General features: G+C 36.3%; 1 protein-coding gene across 1 annotated transcript in view; it reads right to left on the bottom strand.

The window, feature by feature from the left end:
- CCDC148 (coiled-coil domain containing 148) overlaps positions 1-19980 on the bottom strand; it is a 240843-nt gene that overhangs the window by 76013 nt on the left and 144850 nt on the right. Inside the window, exon 10 of the mRNA XM_012745265.2 lies at positions 9411-9551. Coding sequence (XP_012600719.1) covers positions 9411-9551 — 141 coding nt within the window. The remainder of the gene's footprint in view (positions 1-9410; positions 9552-19980) is intronic.

Consider the following 19980-nt stretch of genomic DNA (forward strand, 5'->3'; position numbering starts at 1 on the left):
TATTCCCCCAAAAAGGTCAGGAAGTTAATCTCAAAATCTCTCTAATTATACATGAATACACATATGTACACATATATAAGTGCATATACATGTATACATATGCACATATATATTTAATTTGCTATACTTAGCCATGCTTAATTTAACTAATTACAAACTCTATAGCATTCACTCCATTTTGCATTTTTAGTTTTCTTCTATTATCTCTTTTTGTTATACTCAGAAAGTTTGCAGCTAAAAGAAATCCCTGTATATTATTAATAAGAGCTTCCATTGGCCCAACTAAGAATTGCATGTTATTTTGTGGCAGAGCAGGTGAATACATCCCTTTAAAAATATACAGAAAAGGGGGCAATTTCTGTTTGAGTGGGTGACCTCTTACAATTGCATGAGGTATGGAGAATGGAGGACTGAATATAATACGTGTCACAGTACAGGTATTTGGCACATACTTATTGAATAAGTAAATAAGCAAAGGAATGCATGATCATCCCATTTGGATCTTTAGTGATCCCTCTGGGAGTATCCCCACTCTTACTGTCCATATAGGTTACTAGGAGTTGACCCCACTATCCTTTGTGTAGGAGGTGGGGAGGTTAGAGAGGAAGCAAATGCCACACAGTACTATGTGCTAGAAGGCACTGGCACCAATGCTCAATAAAAAAGCAAATGCAATACATTGAACCCTAGTATTTCCTGAAAGGTGACCTTGGGATTTCAAAATAAAACACATATTAGAAGGCTTATGTGTATAGTTTACAACAAAGTCAGCAACTCATGAAACTTATGAATAATGTTGTATGTTTTGTTTGATCTAGTTAGGTGCTAATGAGTGCACATTTTGTTGATGACTGCCACAGAATGTACCAACCAGTCAACAGTCCTTTGGGTTACAGTGAATAACTACAGATAACTAATCCTGCATGCTCTATGTTGTAATTAGAAATTTTCATCTCACTAGAACTTTCAAAGAATTATCCAGTCACTAGTGTTGATAGAGTTCTGCCACTGTAGAGGCATTCTCCTCCCAAGTGAAGAGAAACTAGATAAAAATATTAATAAAAAGAACTGTATTTATGATGATAATTTATGAACCAGCCTTAATCCACTGCCTCTAATTACTATTATCTTTACCTCATTTCTACCTGTCCTATTTGATTCTCATGATATTTTTCTAACCACCTCTGCTCTACAACTCCTCTGGGGTAACAATAATAAGTATATCAACAATTATAACGACATCATTTAGGGAGCTCTTCCTAGGTGCCAGGCATGTGCTAGCTGCTTCGCATGCACTGTTTTATATAATGTTTGTACAAATACAAACATGATACAAACACTGAAATTTAGGGAGATAAAGTAATCTCCCTCAATGCCACACAGTTAACAAGCGGCAGTGCTGGAACCCCAAGTCAGGTCTGAGCGAATGCAAAAAGCCCACAGGTTCAGTACTACTCTGAGCCATTCCCCACTTGAAACTAGCTCACCGAGTTCTTGGCCCTCCACATTTGCTACCCAGTTCATATTATAGTTTGGTTTTTTTCTGACTTCCATGGTGGCTCTTTTCATTCCGATTCTAGTAAGTAGATCCCCTTACATCATCTATTTATAAAGTTCTTGGCTCAGGTCTCAGTAAGGTTGTTAATGTACCATTTAGTTGACGTATTAAGGCCAATGTATGGCTGAATAAAAAAGTGTCTTTGGACTTTTCTCCCTCTTTTGAGACATTAGTGAAATATCATTTCAGAGTCATGGATGTACCTAGAGATATCAAATCTAGCCTATACTCTAATGAGGGGGAAATGCTCATCTTCCACTCCTCACAGGGCTGGGAATTTCCCCTCTCCAGAAGGGGTCACAGTCGCTGTCCCTCATTCTGATTGGCAAATTTAGGAGAAGTGACTGAGCATGTTCAACTCAGCCCAGTCTCTCTCTCAAAATGTCGTCTGTCTTCAGGAAGCAATTTTCCCTTCCCTGAGGTGTAGTCAGCAGCCTGTCCATTTACAGAGAGATCTGGGCAGACTCAGCTCTTTCTTAGCCTGGAAGGTTTTATTTTCAGCATATTATGGGGGTACAAACGTTAAGGTTACATACATTGCCCTTGTCTCGCCTCCCTACCACGCCCCCCACGAGTCAGAGCTTCAAGCGTGCGTGTCCATTCCCCAGACGGTGGGCATCACACTCATTATGTATGTAAATACCCATCCCCTCCTCCCCCCTCCCACCTGCCGGATACCTGCTAAATGTTTTTTGTTTTTTTGTTGTTTTTTTTTTAACATTTTGGTTACATTTTATATCTTTGCCTCTCCCTAGCAAGGGTTAGAGGTATGCCCTTCCCCTTCACAATGTTCACCGCATCCCCCAGCCTGGAGGGTTTGATTCAATGGTGGAAGTATCAGGAATGCCAGGGGCCACAAGTGCCAGCCACAGTCTCTCATACCTGGGCTATTAAATTCTGCCCTCTAGGCTTTTGGTTCTCCCTCTGAGTCCTCCTTCCTTTTTCATGAATGACAGCACATGCTTGCTGCTCAGTGGTTTTATCAGCCTACTTCCTACCAATAGAATTTTGGGGGTTCATTAGCTTCCTTTCACATTAAACTCTTTCTCTCCCTTTCAGTCCAAGCTGGCAGTATTTGTGATAAGATTTTCTCAAAAACCCAGTGGGCCATCTATGAATTTTAGGAAATTCACTCCATTAGACAAAAGCCATACCCATAATCTTTATCATATTAGCCTTGGCCTCCTGTTAAGGTGGCTAAGGGATATCACCCTTAAACTTCTTGAAGGCCCTCTAGTTTGAAAGTATCTATGAGAAACATCCTTAGTCTCCTGGAAATGTCTTTTATATCTACAGTCCCCAACCCCAGGGCTGCAGACTGGTATTAGTCTGTGGCCTGTTAGGGACTAGGCCACAGAGCTCTATCCTTTCTGCTCCCCTTCTGCTACTCCATGGAAAAATTATCTTCCATGAAACTTAGGAACTAGGGGGCTGCATAGCAGGAGGTGAGCAGCCACTCCCCATCCCTCCCCTTCAACCCACCCCTCCCCACCCGAAAAATGTCTTCCATGATAAAGGTCCCTGGTGCCAAAAATCTTGGGGACCGCTGTTTTATATGAGTAAATACTCTGACCTTTTGATCTTTTTGAGACAAAGGACAGTCACATTCACACACCACTCTTTCCTCTATCCCACAATGTCTCTTAATCTCTTAACTCTACTGCCTTTTGCCATCTGGATAGGTTGAGAATTTCCCAAAACATCAGGTCTGGAACCTTTTAGTTTAACAGTTTTTCCCTACATTTATCTCTCTCCTTTTTACTATAAGCTGCAAAAAGAAGCCAGGTGGCAACTTCAACATTTTGATTGGAAGTCTTAGTTCATCACTTGTGAAGTTCATTACAAACTTTGTGGAAATTTGTTTTCCACTGAACTGTAGGACACGATTTCCCTAGACTTCCTGTCACCAGGTAACACATTATACTCATTTCTACAATTTCTAATAATACATTCATCGCTTGCTCCTCAGCCTTTACCCATCACATCTTTAACATTAATATTTCTATTAATACTAAGAGTTTGTTCAAGGTATTTTGGTCTTTCTCTATCATCTTCAAAATTCTTCCAGATTCTTCCAGCTTCTTACCACTTCTCAATTCCAAAGCCACTTCTGTATTTTTAGGTATTTGTTATGGCAGAATTTTATTTCCAGATACCAAAATCTGTATTCGTTTTTTAAAAAATTATTACATAAAAATACCACCACAAATGTAGTAGCTTAAAACAACACCATTTACTATCTCAGAATTCTGTAATTCAGAAGTCTAGCACAGGGAACCTGGGGGCTCTCTGCTCATGGTATCACAAGGCTGAAATCAAGGTGTTGACAGAACTGAGTTCTCATCTAGAGAAAAATCTGCTTCCAAGCTCATTCTTATTTTTTGTTAAAGTTCAGTTATTTGTGGTTACAGATCTATAGGTTAGAGGTCCCATTTCCTTGCTGGCTGTCAGCCAAGGCCACCCTCGGCTCCCAAAATCCCCCCACATCCCTTGCCATGTGACTCCCTCAGTCTTCCATCCTTCTTGTGCTCCAAATCTCTGACTACTCCCTCTGTGACCAGCCTGAGAAAACTCTCAGCTTCTAAAGGGCTCATGTGGTTAGGCCAGTCCCACTCAGATAATCTCCCTATTTTAAGGTCTTCTGTGCCATATAATCAAACCTAATCATGGTAGTAAAAGCCACAGTATTTATAGTTTTGATAATTATACATAGCACATGGTGGTTGGAGGGAGAGATAGGGAATCTCAGGGCCCATCATAGAAGCCTGCTTGGTATAGGTCTTATTTGTTGCCCCCTTTAAATCTAATAATCCTGAAAAAGCAGAGTTTAAATTTTGGGAATTTTTTAAAAAATCATTCTTCTGTGCCCACCTTTTTTCCTACTCTTAATTCTTTAGATCACTATATTATTAGATTAAAAACACTGGAGAAGAGATTTGATGGTTCACTGCCTTCATAAGAACCCACAATCCCCACACTGGGAGAATGGCTTTGATCTACACTGAGGTACTCTAGATTCCCTCCTCAGCGCAGAGCTTCTGGAGTTTTCTGAGAAGCACTGTCACTCTAACCCCCATTCTGTTTGTGATAGTCTATCCCCTTTTATTTTAGACTGTTTATCCTCCTCCTGGCTATCTGTAGGATGTGTATAATTCTGGATATTTGATCACCGGAGGGCATGGGGGAACACTCAAGTGCCAATGTTTTACTGAAGTATGGCTCTTGTGGTATTTACAAGTATGATGTCACAAGAAGCTAGTAAGTCACAAAATGATAGATCCCTCCCTAGAAATATCTCCAAGGTAGGGTCACATTACCAGTTGAGGTGTCCTGGCTTTCTTGATAATGCTTCTTGCCTCTTGATTGTACAATGTGGGTGGTGTGTAGATTAGGAACTGGCTTAAAATTTAGAGAGAATTTTGAACTGCTAGACAAGGGATATGTCTCCTTTTTATGTGAGCCCTGCTTAAATTCTCCATTTTAAGAGCTAGGCTAGGACTACCCTAACCTGGATCCCATGGAACTCTAGACTAGGCATTATATAGGCTGAACATCAACCCCATCTGCAATCTCAGAAAGCTCTCTTTCCTGTCTTTCAAAATGCCTTTCTCTAACTTTCAGAAATCTTACAGACTACAAAGATGACAACTAGCAATGTCCCTCCATCTTCTGTGTGACTATGCCAATTGATTAGCTTAGATTTATTTTCTACAATTAAATGCACCTACTCCTAGTCTCAGTACTTGAGTTATTTAATTGTGCATTCTCACCTGTCTTTGTAAACTCCAGGGAATGGAACTGCATCTAAACCTCTTTATGTGGCATTTATGTGATATATATATGACACTATATGTCAACAAATGCCTAAAAACATAATACTTTTTGTGGTCATACTAATTCATAGTGAGGAAATGCTATGAAGGTCCAGGTAGATGACAAAACTATAGGGATATGCTTTTCAAATACTGTACTTTCATAACAGTAAATAATTGGTAAGTCCCTGACAGAGATATGTAGTTTACTTACATTATTTGAACATGATCAATATTTATGAGTTTCTGAAGTATGTGTAATTATTCCCTTTAACCATCAACTCTCTTGACAGCAACTTGATGAAACCACCCAACTTCCTTAGAAGTAGAAATTAAATTCATTCTTAAATTAAAAATATAAGAACCATGAATTATATTTTCTTAGCAGCTGACTTTGTCAAATAATCATACAACTTCTATGTATGTTGTTTTCTACACATGCTGTTTCTATACCAATTTGCTGATTTCAAGACACAAACAAATCAATAACCATGACAACTAAAGCAAAGTAAAATACAAAAAAACTGGCTTATAACTTAAAAATCCATAGTTCCTTTATCTCTCACATATTTTACTTTGAAGAAAAGCTTTAAGACAAGAGCTTGTTAGATCTAGTTGGTTACATAGCCAAAAATATCAACAATGTTTACAAAAGTGAAAAGTTTATCTACCAATGAATTATGAATTAATCAGTCATTCTTAGCACTGTAAGCCGCTTTTCAAAAGAAAACATTTTTTATATCACACAGATCAAGTCAATACAAGTGTGTAGATTAACAACATTTCCTTTCATTGTGTTGTTCACAAATTAATTGCCTTTTGTGAATTATTTCTATGGAAGTCAGCAACTCCATTTAAGACATTGATTAATAAATCTGATAAAAATTTTAACAAAAGTATGTTTATTGTGAATTTTGTTAGTTTTGTTGTGAAAACAAAAATGCCTAAATAAATACATCATATATTAATATATTTAAAAACCAAGAAACAAAAATAGCCTTCAAGTATTTTCTACCTTCCATAGATTATCAGCAATCATTTGTTTTGGTGAATATAAGATTGTGAAATAAATGTTTGCTCAAAAGAGGAATAATGAGTTTGTGTCAGCAAATGAAAAAACAAAACCATCTAACAAATAATCAAGAAGTAAAACTCTTTAAAGGTCATTTTGGCCTTCAATGAATTGTACTATGACTAGTGAAATATATTCCACCAACAATGACATTTTTGGCAATCATTTGCCACATTGCCATTAACCAAGATGCTATCCCAGAACCCCCTAGTTTTTACCATGTCGGGGGGTTGGGGGGAACCAGTGGCCTTCTAGGTCCTTAAATATGGCCTTTTGACTGAATACAAATTTTGCAGAACAAATCCTTTTATTTTTATTAATGTATTCCTGTTTGTCTTTTATATTTTTATTTTTTAAATGAACATATCTAAAATACCAAAGAATAAAATAAGTTTCAAGAAAATAATCCTCCCAGATTGACTGGCACAATTAGAACATTAGTAAGCCATAAGGGCTAAATTAACAGCTGCTCTGCTCATGATTTAGTTCTAACTTCCCCTGCCTGACTGGCACCACTACTGCATGAGGCTGGTTGGCGAAAGTTTATGGGGGACAACAGATAACCAGTCTGTTATCAGCTTTTGATAACAGTGCACACTGCTTCTGTCTGAAGTGAAATTTGTGAATAGTTACACAGCTCCATAGTATTTTTTAATTCTGTGTGCTTAACAGCCCATCATGTCAAAGAAGACCAAGAGAATGCTGAAGAAAGGAAACAGATTTTTTAATGAGGATTGGGAATTGCAATATTATCTTGTTTTGGCTAAAGATAAGATGATTTGCTTGCTTTGTGATATTGCAATATGGGCATTAAAGAAATTCAATGCTCATCAGCATTATAACACTCATAAGGACCACAAATATTTTAAATTAGAGGGAGAGGTGCAAAAGGTTGTATTACAGAAATTAAAAGATGAAAAGCAAAAGCAAAGACAATTCTTTCAAGCAGCAATAAGACCTGTAAATAATGCCACTGAAGCAACTTATAAAATAGCTTATATACTTGGGGTGAAAGGGAATCCATTCAGTGATATGGAAATTTTGAAAGAATGCACTGTCAAAGTTATAGGATGCTTAGGCCCTGATAATGTTTCAAAGTACGAACAACTGCCTCTTTCAAGGAGAACCATAAATGACTGGCAGCATGAATTAGCCTTCGATTTAACAGAACAACTTCATACAATACTTCAAAAGGAAAATATATATTATTCAATCACTTTGGATGAATCAACTGATACTACTGACTTGGAATAGGTTTTATACTTCATTGGGGTCATAACAGATCGTCTTTATTACAAACAGTTACTCACTTTGGGCATCTTATTTGGGAACAGAACACAGAGAATAGAGATCTTCAACAACTATCAAGATAAATATTGTAAAGTTGGACTGAATTTGGTAAATTCAATGAGTATGTGTACAGAAAGTACACATTCTATGAGAGAAAAACATGAAGGGTTTATTGCACAGATAAGAAAAAGTATTAACAGATCCAAATGTTATTATTTGTTTTCATTGTATCTTGTAGCAGCAAAATCTCTGTGCTAAAGCTACTATTTTAAGTGACACTTTGCATCAAGTTATAATTATTGTTAACTGTATTGGTACAATGCAACATGGCAAGGCCAGTTTTGTAACATGCTAAAGAGCGGTATTCAGTGTGGATTTACCATACCATTGTAAAGTGTGTTGGCTATCGCAGGGATAGGTAGGTATTAGCCAAAATTTTATCTCTGCAAGAACATATTGTTAAATTTAATGAAGAACAGAATCAGCAACAGGAACTATTGAAAGATTTCTATAGGAATGCAACATTTCTGTGTGATATGTCAAATCGAAACGACTTGAATATTTCTTTACAAGGTAAAACTAAATCTATATATGCTATGTGGCAAAAAATCCAAGCATCTGGAAAAAAGCCATCTTTTTTCAAAACATTACTTCTTAAAAAAAAAATTTGGATGAACATTTTCCCCAGTTAGTCAAGTTCATTGATGAGCAGGACGATATATGCGAATCATTTGAAGAATATGCAGCTGTTATAGACCTACTATTAATAATTGTAGAATACAATGAAAGGTTCACTGACTTTGAGAACCATGACATCACACTCAAATTAGCATTTCAGCCTCACCTAGTTGACATCACCAAGGTACCTAAAGAACATAGATGGAATTGATTGAGCTCTCAGGAGATGACATTTTAAAGTCATTGTTTGATGCTAAGGAAGATCTAATTGAAATATGGAAAATTGCAATAGGATACCCACGCCTTCAGCAACATGCCTGAAAAATGCTTTCTTGCTTTTCAATCACTTGTTGCTGCGAGAATCTCCATTCTCTTACCTAATCCAAATCCAGACACTCTTAAGGTCACAAATGACTGATACCCATCTATAGGATCAACTGAAACTGTGTACTTCCATGCTGCAACCAAATATTCAAATGCTTTTCAACAAAAGGCAGACAGAAAAAAGTCATTAAAAGGTTAGTTAACTTTAAAATTAACAAATAGTTTTCATTTTTTTAAATTATTAAGTACATAGTAGTTACATTTTTACAAAATAATATACATTTTTAAGTATATCTAATTGAACTTTCTTGAATGTGGCCTTATTTGATTACAGCTAAATTAATGTGGCCTTCCAACATGAAAAGGTTCCCCACCCCTGAGTCCCTACTTACTGCAGGACTTAATAATAGTAACAAACGTCATCCTTTTTGTTTTGTTTTGTTTTACCTGCAGCATCTCTGATAATCACAGGTACCTATACTCGTGTAGATCAACAAAGTGAGTTCTCCTCCATGTCAACAAATCTTTGAAGCTCAAATAAACTGAAGCAAGAATCCACTAGATCCTCATGCATTTTCTCAGAACTGCCTAGGAGAATTCTATGCCAAACACCAAGATCAATTAAAGCTCAATTAGGCCATTAAATATTCATTCACACTGACAATAGATTTTATACCTTTTTTTTCTTCTCCTCTCTTTGCAACAATTCCTTTTCTTTCCACAGCTTCTTTTTCTCCTCTTCCTTTTCTCTTCTTCTGGAAGAAATTTCCATTTCCAGTCTTGCTACCTCTTCCTGGTGGGCTCGCCATTGAATAACCTGAAACAAATAGAAAACTTCATTCCAATAGCTATGTATACACAAGTGATTTCACAGGTCATAATGAGACTAGGTTTTGTATCAAGCAAATGTCAAATTTTGTCCAAATATACATTTAAATTCTGCATGCATATAAATGTATGATATGTGTGTACAAGATGTGTGTTAGTGTTAAAAACAAAAAGCAACTTTAAAGCTATCTCATTCAGAGATTCTTCACCTGGATTCATGGAGTGAGGTCCTGAAGAGTCTGTAATTTGACTTCAAAAACTCTGTGAATTCCTGTAAATAATATGTCAAAATATCTGTGTTTTTGCATATATGTGTTTTCCTGGAAAGTAGGTTAGATAGGTTTCAAAAATTCTCAAATGGTCCTAAGACTCCAAAAAGTTTAAGAACCACTGACCAGCCTTCTTATTTTACAAGTATGGAAAATGGGCCTGAATTAAAATGAATAATCATTTTAAGGCTTTTTTTTTTTTTTTACAAACTTCATTTGTGTTTTATTAAGAAAAGTAAAATATAAGACAAGTAAATTTAATGGACTTAAAAATTCTTTCCAAAGGATGATGAGTCTTTAGTATGTGAAATAAGAAGACGAAGTTGGAATTTATTACTTTCTCTAATAAGAGAGCTATGCTGGTGAGGCACAGTCTCTTCTGACAGAGCAGCTGCTGATCTTGCACAGGGTTTAATCGTTTCAAGATAATTAAAGGAATTTCTGGGTACTTGTATGTGTTATTGGTAGAAGTATACTTGATACAGCTTTTCTGTTGAGTACTGGACAATATATATTATAAATATGTATCACAATTTAAAATATGAATAGCCTTTGACCCACAACCCTACTTCTGGAAAATTATCCAAAGAAGACAATCAACAAAACAAGTGTACAAAAAATGTGCACTGGAATGTATACTGCAGTGCTTCTCAAAACAGAAAAATTGGAAAAAGGCTAAATGTCTGGCAGTAGGAGATGGCTTAAATCAATTATGGTACCTTCATACAGCGACTGCCATTGAAAAAGGATGTTATATCTCTATATTCAGTGACATAGAAAATATCCACAACATATTATTAGATGCAAAAAACAGATTAAAAAACCATATTTATAGTATGATCTTATTAATATAAAATATCAACCATGTATCTATGCATAGAAAGAGAGTTGGAAAGGGGCTTGCCAAAATAAAAATATTGGTTACCTTTGAATAGCATCATTTCATGGGATTTAAAAAATTTACTCTTTAAACCTTTCTGTGGTATGTGACATTTTTTCAATAAACATACATTATCCTTGGAAGCAGGAAACCAATGAAACTAACAAAATAAAAACAAACACTTCCCTGATCCACGTATACATTTGGCTGAGGAAGCAGCCAGCAGGGAAATGCAGAGGTATGCAAAATTTTTTTTACAAAAGGAAAAACTAGCATTCTCAATTAAATACCTCAGTCATTACACATGTGATGTAAGTTTTATTCATTAATGATAATATATAAAATGAAAATTAAGTAAATAAAATAATGTTCTATAAATATGATTAAAGTAACTAAATAAGCTTTCAGCCAAAATTTTCATTTTCTAAAAATACATTTTGCCCTATTTATCAAAATAACTCAGGAATATCCTGGTTTTCAAATATAGTTCAGTTTACCCTACCTGCTGTTTATCCTGGCCAACATATTTTTACCTTCTTCTTTGGAACCCCATTCCTAGACTAGTTCATCTATGCTTTCCATCCTGACCTGCTTCCAAACCTTTCCTTCCTGTAAGTTATCTTCTATCTGAACTTGCTACAGTTAAAGTCAAGTATCCTGCTGAGAGTTGCCAGTGATCTCCCCAAGGACAATTTTCTGTTCCCTCATGAACTCATGGTGACAGCAGACCCTGGTGACCATCTCTTCTTGCTTGAAACTACCTCTATCCCAGGCTGTGACGTTGCTCTCGCCTGCCTCTCCACCAATGGATACTGCTCTCTTTTTTTCTTCTTCTTGCTTCCTGTGTCTACCCTAAACCCCCAACCCTACCTTATCCTTTCTTTGACCCGCCAGCGTCTCTCTCTCTCTCTCTCTCTCTCTCTCTCTCTCTTCATTATTTGATGCTCTTGTCCTTTTCTATGAGTTCATTTCTATGCATCTGACTATAAAATTTACATTATCAATCTATCTTTTTGCCTACAATCTAATCTTATATTAACAAATTCTTAAAGACTTGGCTATTTGTATGTGCACTTAAAATCCAACATTTCCAAAATTAAGCCCAACATCTTTAATTTTGCCATAGCTTCACACCACACCCTGTACACCTGTCTCTCCTTTTCAAATATCCTGGTTTGATCTGTGGAACCACAAGTCTCCCTGTAGTTTGGATTTTTTTTATTACTATACATATACATCAACATGACTATTCTTTACATTTTACATCTGACTTGGAACATAATATATTTCTTAGGCTCAGATGAGGTTTTATTTATGACAAATCAATTTCCAAATCATTGAGCTTGGTTGTAGTTCCCTAGTCCACTCAAAGTCCTTTTCCAAATGTCTTTAGAATAAAACCAGAAAGTTCACAACAGTGATGCCAGTTGATCAATATAGAATGTAAATAATTTAGCTCTGTCACTACCAACCATCACCCCACTTTAACCTAGCTAATATGTAATCTCTAGCTGGGTTTGTTCCTGTGCCCTTTCTGTTAACGCCATTCCTATTCTTAGCTTCGTGGAGTGGTTCAAACTGCTCCTCTACTTGGAATGTCATCAGATTCCCCATACTTTAAAAAATGCTCATGGCCCACATCTTCCATGAAACCTTATCCAATCCACGGTCATCTCTCTTTTCTTATTTTGTTTACCACACTATAACTACTTGCTAATTATTTTGAATATACTGTTTGTTTCCTTAAAGCACAGTCCATGCATTTGCCTTCCCTTTATACCATCTAGCAGAGTACTATATACTACATCATAGGTGCTCAATAATCAACTTTTATTTAATTCAACAAAATAAATATTTTCAATGAAATCTAATAAATAAGAAAAAATGTTAATATTAGAATATACTATTTTGCAATAATAATGATTTCTAGTTAATGGTCATCAACAAAAAATAAAAATTTTACATTAATAGTTGATGAGAAACTTTATAAAGGATGGATCTGGCTGGCAACAATTGAACACACTGAATAATCTTAGCATCACAGAGAAACAGGCAGACATTTTGTCTCCTGGTAGAAGTGTATAACATTCCCATGAACTATTCTTGCCCCAAAATAAAATGGAATCTGATCAAATCTCTAGACCTACCTATCAGGTTACAGGAAATTTAATCAATAGAAGAACACATTATATAATTATATAAGGGGATGCAATCACCAAATTAAAATTTGAGAAAGCTTAAAGGACTTTACCAAATTATAAGAAAAGAGAAGGAAGAACAACTATGAATTAAAAGAGATTTAAGAAACATATCATCGACCAAATGCAATACTTAAATACTAACAGATGAAATGATACGATGTCAGGGATTCTCACTATTATCCAAGGGGTATGGGAGAGTAGGAAAGAGTATAGATGAAACAAATTCAATATGAATTGATAATTATTAAAGTTAAGTGATAACAGACTTTTGTAGATGTTCAAAATTTTCCACACAAAAAATGTATTAAAAAACAACATACACTACAATGAATTCCAAGTAAAAAAAAAAAAAAACAACAACATAAACCATACAACAAAATATATACCCAAAGAGAGTTGTATGGTAAAATACCATAGTCTTAAGGTTCTGAGGCAGTGGGAAGGAAGATTTGTGATGCATTGAACTAGTGAAAAGAAAAATAGCATACATTCAGCCTTTCTGAGTACTGAGACTATTTCTATACATTTCCATGGGAATAAATTTGGGTTTTGGAACTACACTTTTAATCTGTTGATTTAAGACTAACTTAGGGGAACTATCATTGAGTGACCTTCACATATATGATGTCACATGATTGAAAGAGGCAAAAGCATAAGCAAAGATCTATAACTGGGGAAGATTCTGTGCCTAACAAAAGTACAGCAAAAAAATAATCATACCAATCAAACTAAGGTAAGCAGTCTACCCACAAATTTACCTAAGTTACCCTTCCTTGTCATTTGCAAGTCTAAATGATTCTACTTCTGTTCTCTAAAAAAGGTGATAAAATTATGTTGATTTTTAAAAAGGGGTGGACACAACGGAAAATCCTGAAACACTGCAAATTCAACAATCAAAAGCCAATGGTTTGTAGATCTTGAATAATATATGAGAAAAAGAAAAGAAATGCTGAATAAAACTAAATTGCTTCCATTAATATTGGAATCATAGGAATGGTAAAGGACCCATAGAAGTTTACCTGAAGTCAATAATTCACAACATCATTTCTAATTATAACCATACCAAAAAAAAAAAAAAAAAAAAAAGTAAGGGAGAGGAGGTTGTTGGGAGCTGTGAGACTGACAATGAGAAATAGGCCCAGCAGCAACTGGTATCTAAGCAATCGGGCAAAACGGCTTTTCAGAACCGCACAATGGATGAGGTGAGGAATCTAGTGGGAAAAGGGTGCCATTGAAAAAATCCCTATCCGATGGGTCCTCACAGAGAGAGCCAAGGGAATCAGATGGCTCCCATGTGGAGAGAATGACAACCAATTAAGGTATTTTCAAGATGCCTAAGAATAAGAAAGCTGGCAGGTGGGCAAAGAAATCAATATTAGCACAATAGACTGAAGCACAGAAGGCTTCTCAGTGAACGGTGAGCAGAAAGAATAGCACAGAAGAACATTTTAGCAGTTTTATTTTAAAGGGTTTGCTAATTATATGGCTTTAAACAGAGTATGTGAACATAACCATGTAACAATAATAACCATGAAATAATATCCCCACTCTGGCAGTCAGGAGCACGGTATAAGCATTATTTAGATTACTAACTACAGGGCATTTTTCCAGGTCTTTACTTAATATTCTGTTTAATATTCCTGCCAAGGGTACAATCTTTGAATGAGACCTTAACCTTAACAGAGGACAAATGACATTTAAAATATGCTCATCTACTGCAAATAATAAATTAAGGGTTTACAATGAAAATGGACAGTAGCTTTACATGTACTCCTCGCTCTTAATGTAAATGTAATGTAATGTAAATGGTTCAAGTGAAATTAATAAACACGTATACTCTCAGAAAGAATAAAGTAGTAGAAAACCAAAAAATGAAACTTCAAAGGTAATAATTGGAATTGATATCAAGGAAACAATATTTTTTTTTTTTTTTTTTTTTTTTTTTTGAGACAGAGTCTCGCTTTGTTGTCCAGGCTAGAGTGAGTGCCGTGGCGTCAGCCTAGCTCACAGCAACCTCAAACTCCTGGGCTTGAGTGATCCTTCTGCCTCAGCCTCCCGAGTAGCTGGGACTACAGGCATGCGCCACCATGCCCGGCTAATTTTTTATATATATCAGTTGGCCAATTAATTTCTTTCTATTTATAGTAGAGATGGGGTCTCGCTCTTGCTCAGGCTGGTTTTGAACTCCTGACCTTGAGCAATCCGCCCGCCTCGGCCTCCCAAGAGCTAGGATTACAGGCGTGAGCCACAGCGCCCGGCCAATATCAAGGAAACAATATTAACACAATTTTACATCAAAGTTGACAGCTTTGAAAACAATTCTGTAAGTGTCTGTATGACATAAAGGAAATGAATGTCAAACACCCACTTCTGAGTTCCATCTCTGCCACTGCCCAACAATACTTTTACTTTGAGCAAATGGCTCACCCAGTTTTCTCACATGTTAAAGGGAGGGATGGACTCAGATGATCTCTGTAGTTTCATTAAAGTTCTATTATTCTGACTCTATTTTATATTTTCCTTTTTTAGATAGATCTTAACATATGACATGTTCTACAGTTTTCTTCTGCAAGCAAAGCAAATAGCAAAGAGAAACATAAGCATTTTGTAGGACTTTTCAATAATAACAGATAATTAAATTCTGTCATATTTATGGAAACATTGTGTGATGCGGTTGTTTTTTATATGGGAAATCAAAAGAAAGGTATCATCTGACCAGTGCCTATCACAGACAATAATAAAATATTAAAAACTGCCATTTAAGAGAGCTTAGTGTGTGCCAGGCTCATACTTTATTAAGTCATTAGGTAATCCTGGAAACAAGCAAGCCTGTCTCCTTCACCCTTCATCTGCCTAAATTCTACTTATCTCACGCAAGTCTCATTTTCACTCCAGGAAGCCTTCCCTAATCCTCCATATCCAGGTCAGATGCCTCTTCTCTAATTCCCCAGTACCTTGTCCCTCTTCTATTAGAGCATGCATCAAACCATTTGGAAAAGCCTATACCTCCAGTGGATTACAAATTTCCTAAAGGCAGGGACCAAATTTGTCTTGTTCCCAGGCTGTGTCTCCAGAGGCTAGCACAGCATCTGGCACTTAGCAAGAGTCCATGGCTAAGGTTCTGAGGCTATGCTCAGACGTTAGATTGACAGTATTTTCCCTTGACAATATTTGCCCCTGGATTGGTCTTTAGAAAGCAAAAGTTCCCTACCAGACATGCTACCATTTTCTGATTCCTCTACCATGGGACTCCCAATCCTGGGGTTTTCCCATCCTAGCCATTTCAGTGCTTCCTGAGCTTCACCTGTGCTTGTCTGATGGGGAAAATATCCAGAAACCTCCTGAGGATTTTCAATGACTAATTCATACTTCCATCAAGGTTAGAGGACATGTGTAAAAAGTAGCAAGTAAATCTCTTTCTCTGTCTTCCCTCTAAATGTTGCTCTAAGCTTCTAAATTCAGTTCAGCTGAGTAAACTTCAAATTTTCATTTTATTAAATCTTTAACAGTCTAATAGCTCCATTAAATTTTTTTCCAAATGTTCCACTGTTTTTCAATATTACCTACCTAAGCTTTTTTATCTTATGTGTTCCATTTATGTTTAAACTTCACTCATAAAATACAGTACCTGTGATTTTGCATACATTATTAAAGCTTTCTATTCTCCACTTGGCATTTTTGCTTAGCAAAAAAAAAAAAAATTGGTTTTTCCTCTTAGTTTCACAATTGTCCCTTAGTTCCTTGGGTAACTTCATAAGTGCATTTTTTATCACTGCTCTTTGATAACTGCTTTCCATTTTCTGTGACTTTTTATTAGTTTTTCTCAGAATCTCACAGATTATGCACCATTATTATCTTGATTGTTCCATGTCCTTTTAAAATAAAATCTTGCAATGTTTTATTTAATTGGGTCCTGGAGGGTCTAACCTTAGTGTAAAACAAAACATTTAAAAGAAGAAACAAACTAAATGCCAATAAGCAGAAAATTATCCACAGCTATTTTTTTCTTAAAGGACAAAATTTACAAACCTATCAATCACTTTTATTTACGAAGCTGACGAAGTCTAATTGTATAATAGACAGTCAGAAAACTGGGCTATGAGTCAGGAACTCACTTGCCTGTTGGCTATGAGATCTTGGGAAATTACTTCCCAGTCTGGGCCTCAAATCCTCTTCTAAAAATTAAGAGAACTAGGTGAGTGTTTTTCAAACAATTCATTAATGGATAATGGAATCAATTTTATGGGTAGCAACTCGCATTTTTATCTAAGAAAGTAAATCAGAAAATAATAGAGATTATATCAACATAGTAATGTGGTTTCGAGAAATTTTGTTTTCAGTGTGTGTGAGTGAGTGTGTGTGTGTGTGTGATGTAAAATATGTTTCTCACTGTAGGTCACAAAGAAGCTTGAAAAACACACCAGAAAGCTCTCTATAATCTCTCCCAATGTGAAGATTCTATGGCACTGTGACAAAGGCCTAAGCTTTTATGCCGCCATCATTGAGCGACAGCCCTTACATTCCTACCACAATCAACTCAGAAGCACAGGAGAGATGAGAGAAACCAGGTTTTAAAATCATAAACCAGAGTTTGAGTCCCACCTCTGTGACTTACTAATGGTGTTCCCTGCTGCATGTTGTTTAAACACTTAGAACCTCAGATTAATATAAAATGATACAATGACGCACGCTTTACAGGGTTGCTGTGCAAACACCATCCATTTGCATAAGCCAGAAATTTAGGAATCATCCTGATGCTGCCTATCCCTGATCCTGCATATATCCAAGTCCTGCTGCCTATACCTCCTGACCGTACCTCCCAACTGTTAATATCTCTTGGTCCATTCACTCTCTCCATCTCTACGGCCACTGCCCTCATTCTGCAAGAGCCTCCCTGCATCCACTGTTGCCCCCACCCCTGTTTATTGAGGCCAGAATGATTATTTTCAAAACACACATTTAATCATATCTCCTTCCCTGCCCACACCCTCATCTTATTTTCATTTCACTTACTATATAAATTATATTAATTAATTGATTGATTTTCTTATCTGTGTTCCTCACTAGACTATAAGCTCCATAATGGCAGAAACTTGCCTTATTCACTGCTCTCACCCTGCTCCTGGAACAGTGCCTCACCCACAGCAGGTGCTCACTGAATATTTATTTCTTAGGTGGAGGAATAAGTATCTAAAATTCAGATTAGCAATCACGTACTTGTCTAATCTCTAAATCTCGGGGCCAAGTGACTACCATCTAGCAAGTCACTGCTAGGGTTTCTTAGTTTCAATAGGGAACTCTAGCCTGACCAATTCCTTATACAGACCACACTTCCACCTATCTTCTCACCCCTCTGTCTCTCTGGCCTTTTATCAACAAGGTAGGCTAAAGTCATGAAGGTTTCACAGCTAGTGGGACCAGAATCCAGCTTTGAACAATTCACAAAAGAGGATTTTGACTGTGAGAGATCAGAAAAAAGTCGGGCGCGGTGGCTCACGCCTGTAATCCTAGCACTCTGGGAGGCCGAGGCAGGAGTATTGCTTGAGCTGAGAAGTTCGAGACCAGCCTGAGCAAGAGCGAGACTCTGTCTCTACTATAAATAGAAAGAAATTAGCCAAACAACTAAATATAGAAAAAATTAGCCAGCCACAGTGGTATGTGCCTGTAGTCCCAGCTCCTTGGGTGGCTGAGGCAGGAAGATGGCTTGAGCCCAGGAGTTTGAGGTTGCTGTGAGCTAAGCTGATGCCACAGCACTCTAGCCTGGGGAAGAGAATGAGACTTTGTCTCAAAAAAAAAAAGAGAACAGAAAAGTTCAGAATACACTATGATATACATAATGAATATATTATGACTCTACTTTAGGGGATACACTCTATGATTGGAGGCCTTGGCTTATATATGTGTATAGCCATCTTTGATAGAAGGCACTTACTTATCTCCCTTTTTATCTTCCACAGAAACTATCACAATGCCTGGCATACGGTAAAGGATTAGTAAAGGTCTGTTGAATATATTTAGCAATTTATTACCTTATATAAAAAGTTTATTAACCACTTTACATGCATGTCCCACTTCCCAACTAGAGTACATTCTCTATGTATTCTAAGGGCAATGTTTATGCAATTTTTATAATCCATAAACTCTACTACAGTGCTAAATTCATAGAAGATACTCAGTGAAACTCATTCTTAATGATATCTGTGATCTTACAAACATCCCTTTAAAAAGTTGAGACAACTTTCTGCTGGACCCTAAGTTTAGTTTTAATAACAGGAATTTTCCATAAAACCACCTAACCCCAGAAATGACTCCCCTTTTGAATCTGCAAATTCTGAGCTTTCTTATCTTGGGCTATGGTTAAAAATAAAATATCTAGCACATTTACCTAACAAGGTATTTGCCTAATTAATGCAAGTGAAATGGATTCCAGAGAAGAAAAGGAGTTACCTAAAATCCTTTCCTGTAATTAGGGGATTATGATGTCTAGCAGAAGAAGGTGAGAGAAGTATGTTATGTAATGTAAATAAGCATTAGTAAACTATTCTTAAATTCATAGGTTTACATTAACATAACCATATATCTCAAAGCTCTGATACTTCCCTTACAGTTATTATTTTAATGAGCAAGAGAACTACTCATAGATCAGTAACCACTGTAACACTTTTTTTTTATGAGAATAAGACCATTTTGGAGCTAAGAAATGGAGACCACTGCTGAGAATGAAAATTAAGGAAAGCATTTATGTAGAGTGTGATAAAAGTGATTACAGTTTATAGATTTCCTAACTTATAAGACCCAAATAGGAAACCTTTTCCCCTTAACTCAGATCAGTTCTTTCTAGGTATAGCATAGAATCAACAAAGATAATTTAAAGAACTTGGCAGTATTATTAATCTCTTTGCATGAGAAACTTATGTCTTACCTACACAGAGGGCCAACAAGGGAATTCAAATAGGGAATCACAAGAAGATTAACTGGGGGAATTAGGAAAGAAAGTGACTTCCATTATCATCAACAGAGCTCCCTTCACTTGAGATGTTATTCAGCAATAAATATTTCAAACTGGAT

This window comes from Microcebus murinus, chromosome 8 (genome assembly GCF_040939455.1).
Source record: "Microcebus murinus isolate Inina chromosome 8, M.murinus_Inina_mat1.0, whole genome shotgun sequence".
Classification (NCBI taxonomy): domain Eukaryota; kingdom Metazoa; phylum Chordata; class Mammalia; order Primates; family Cheirogaleidae; genus Microcebus; species Microcebus murinus.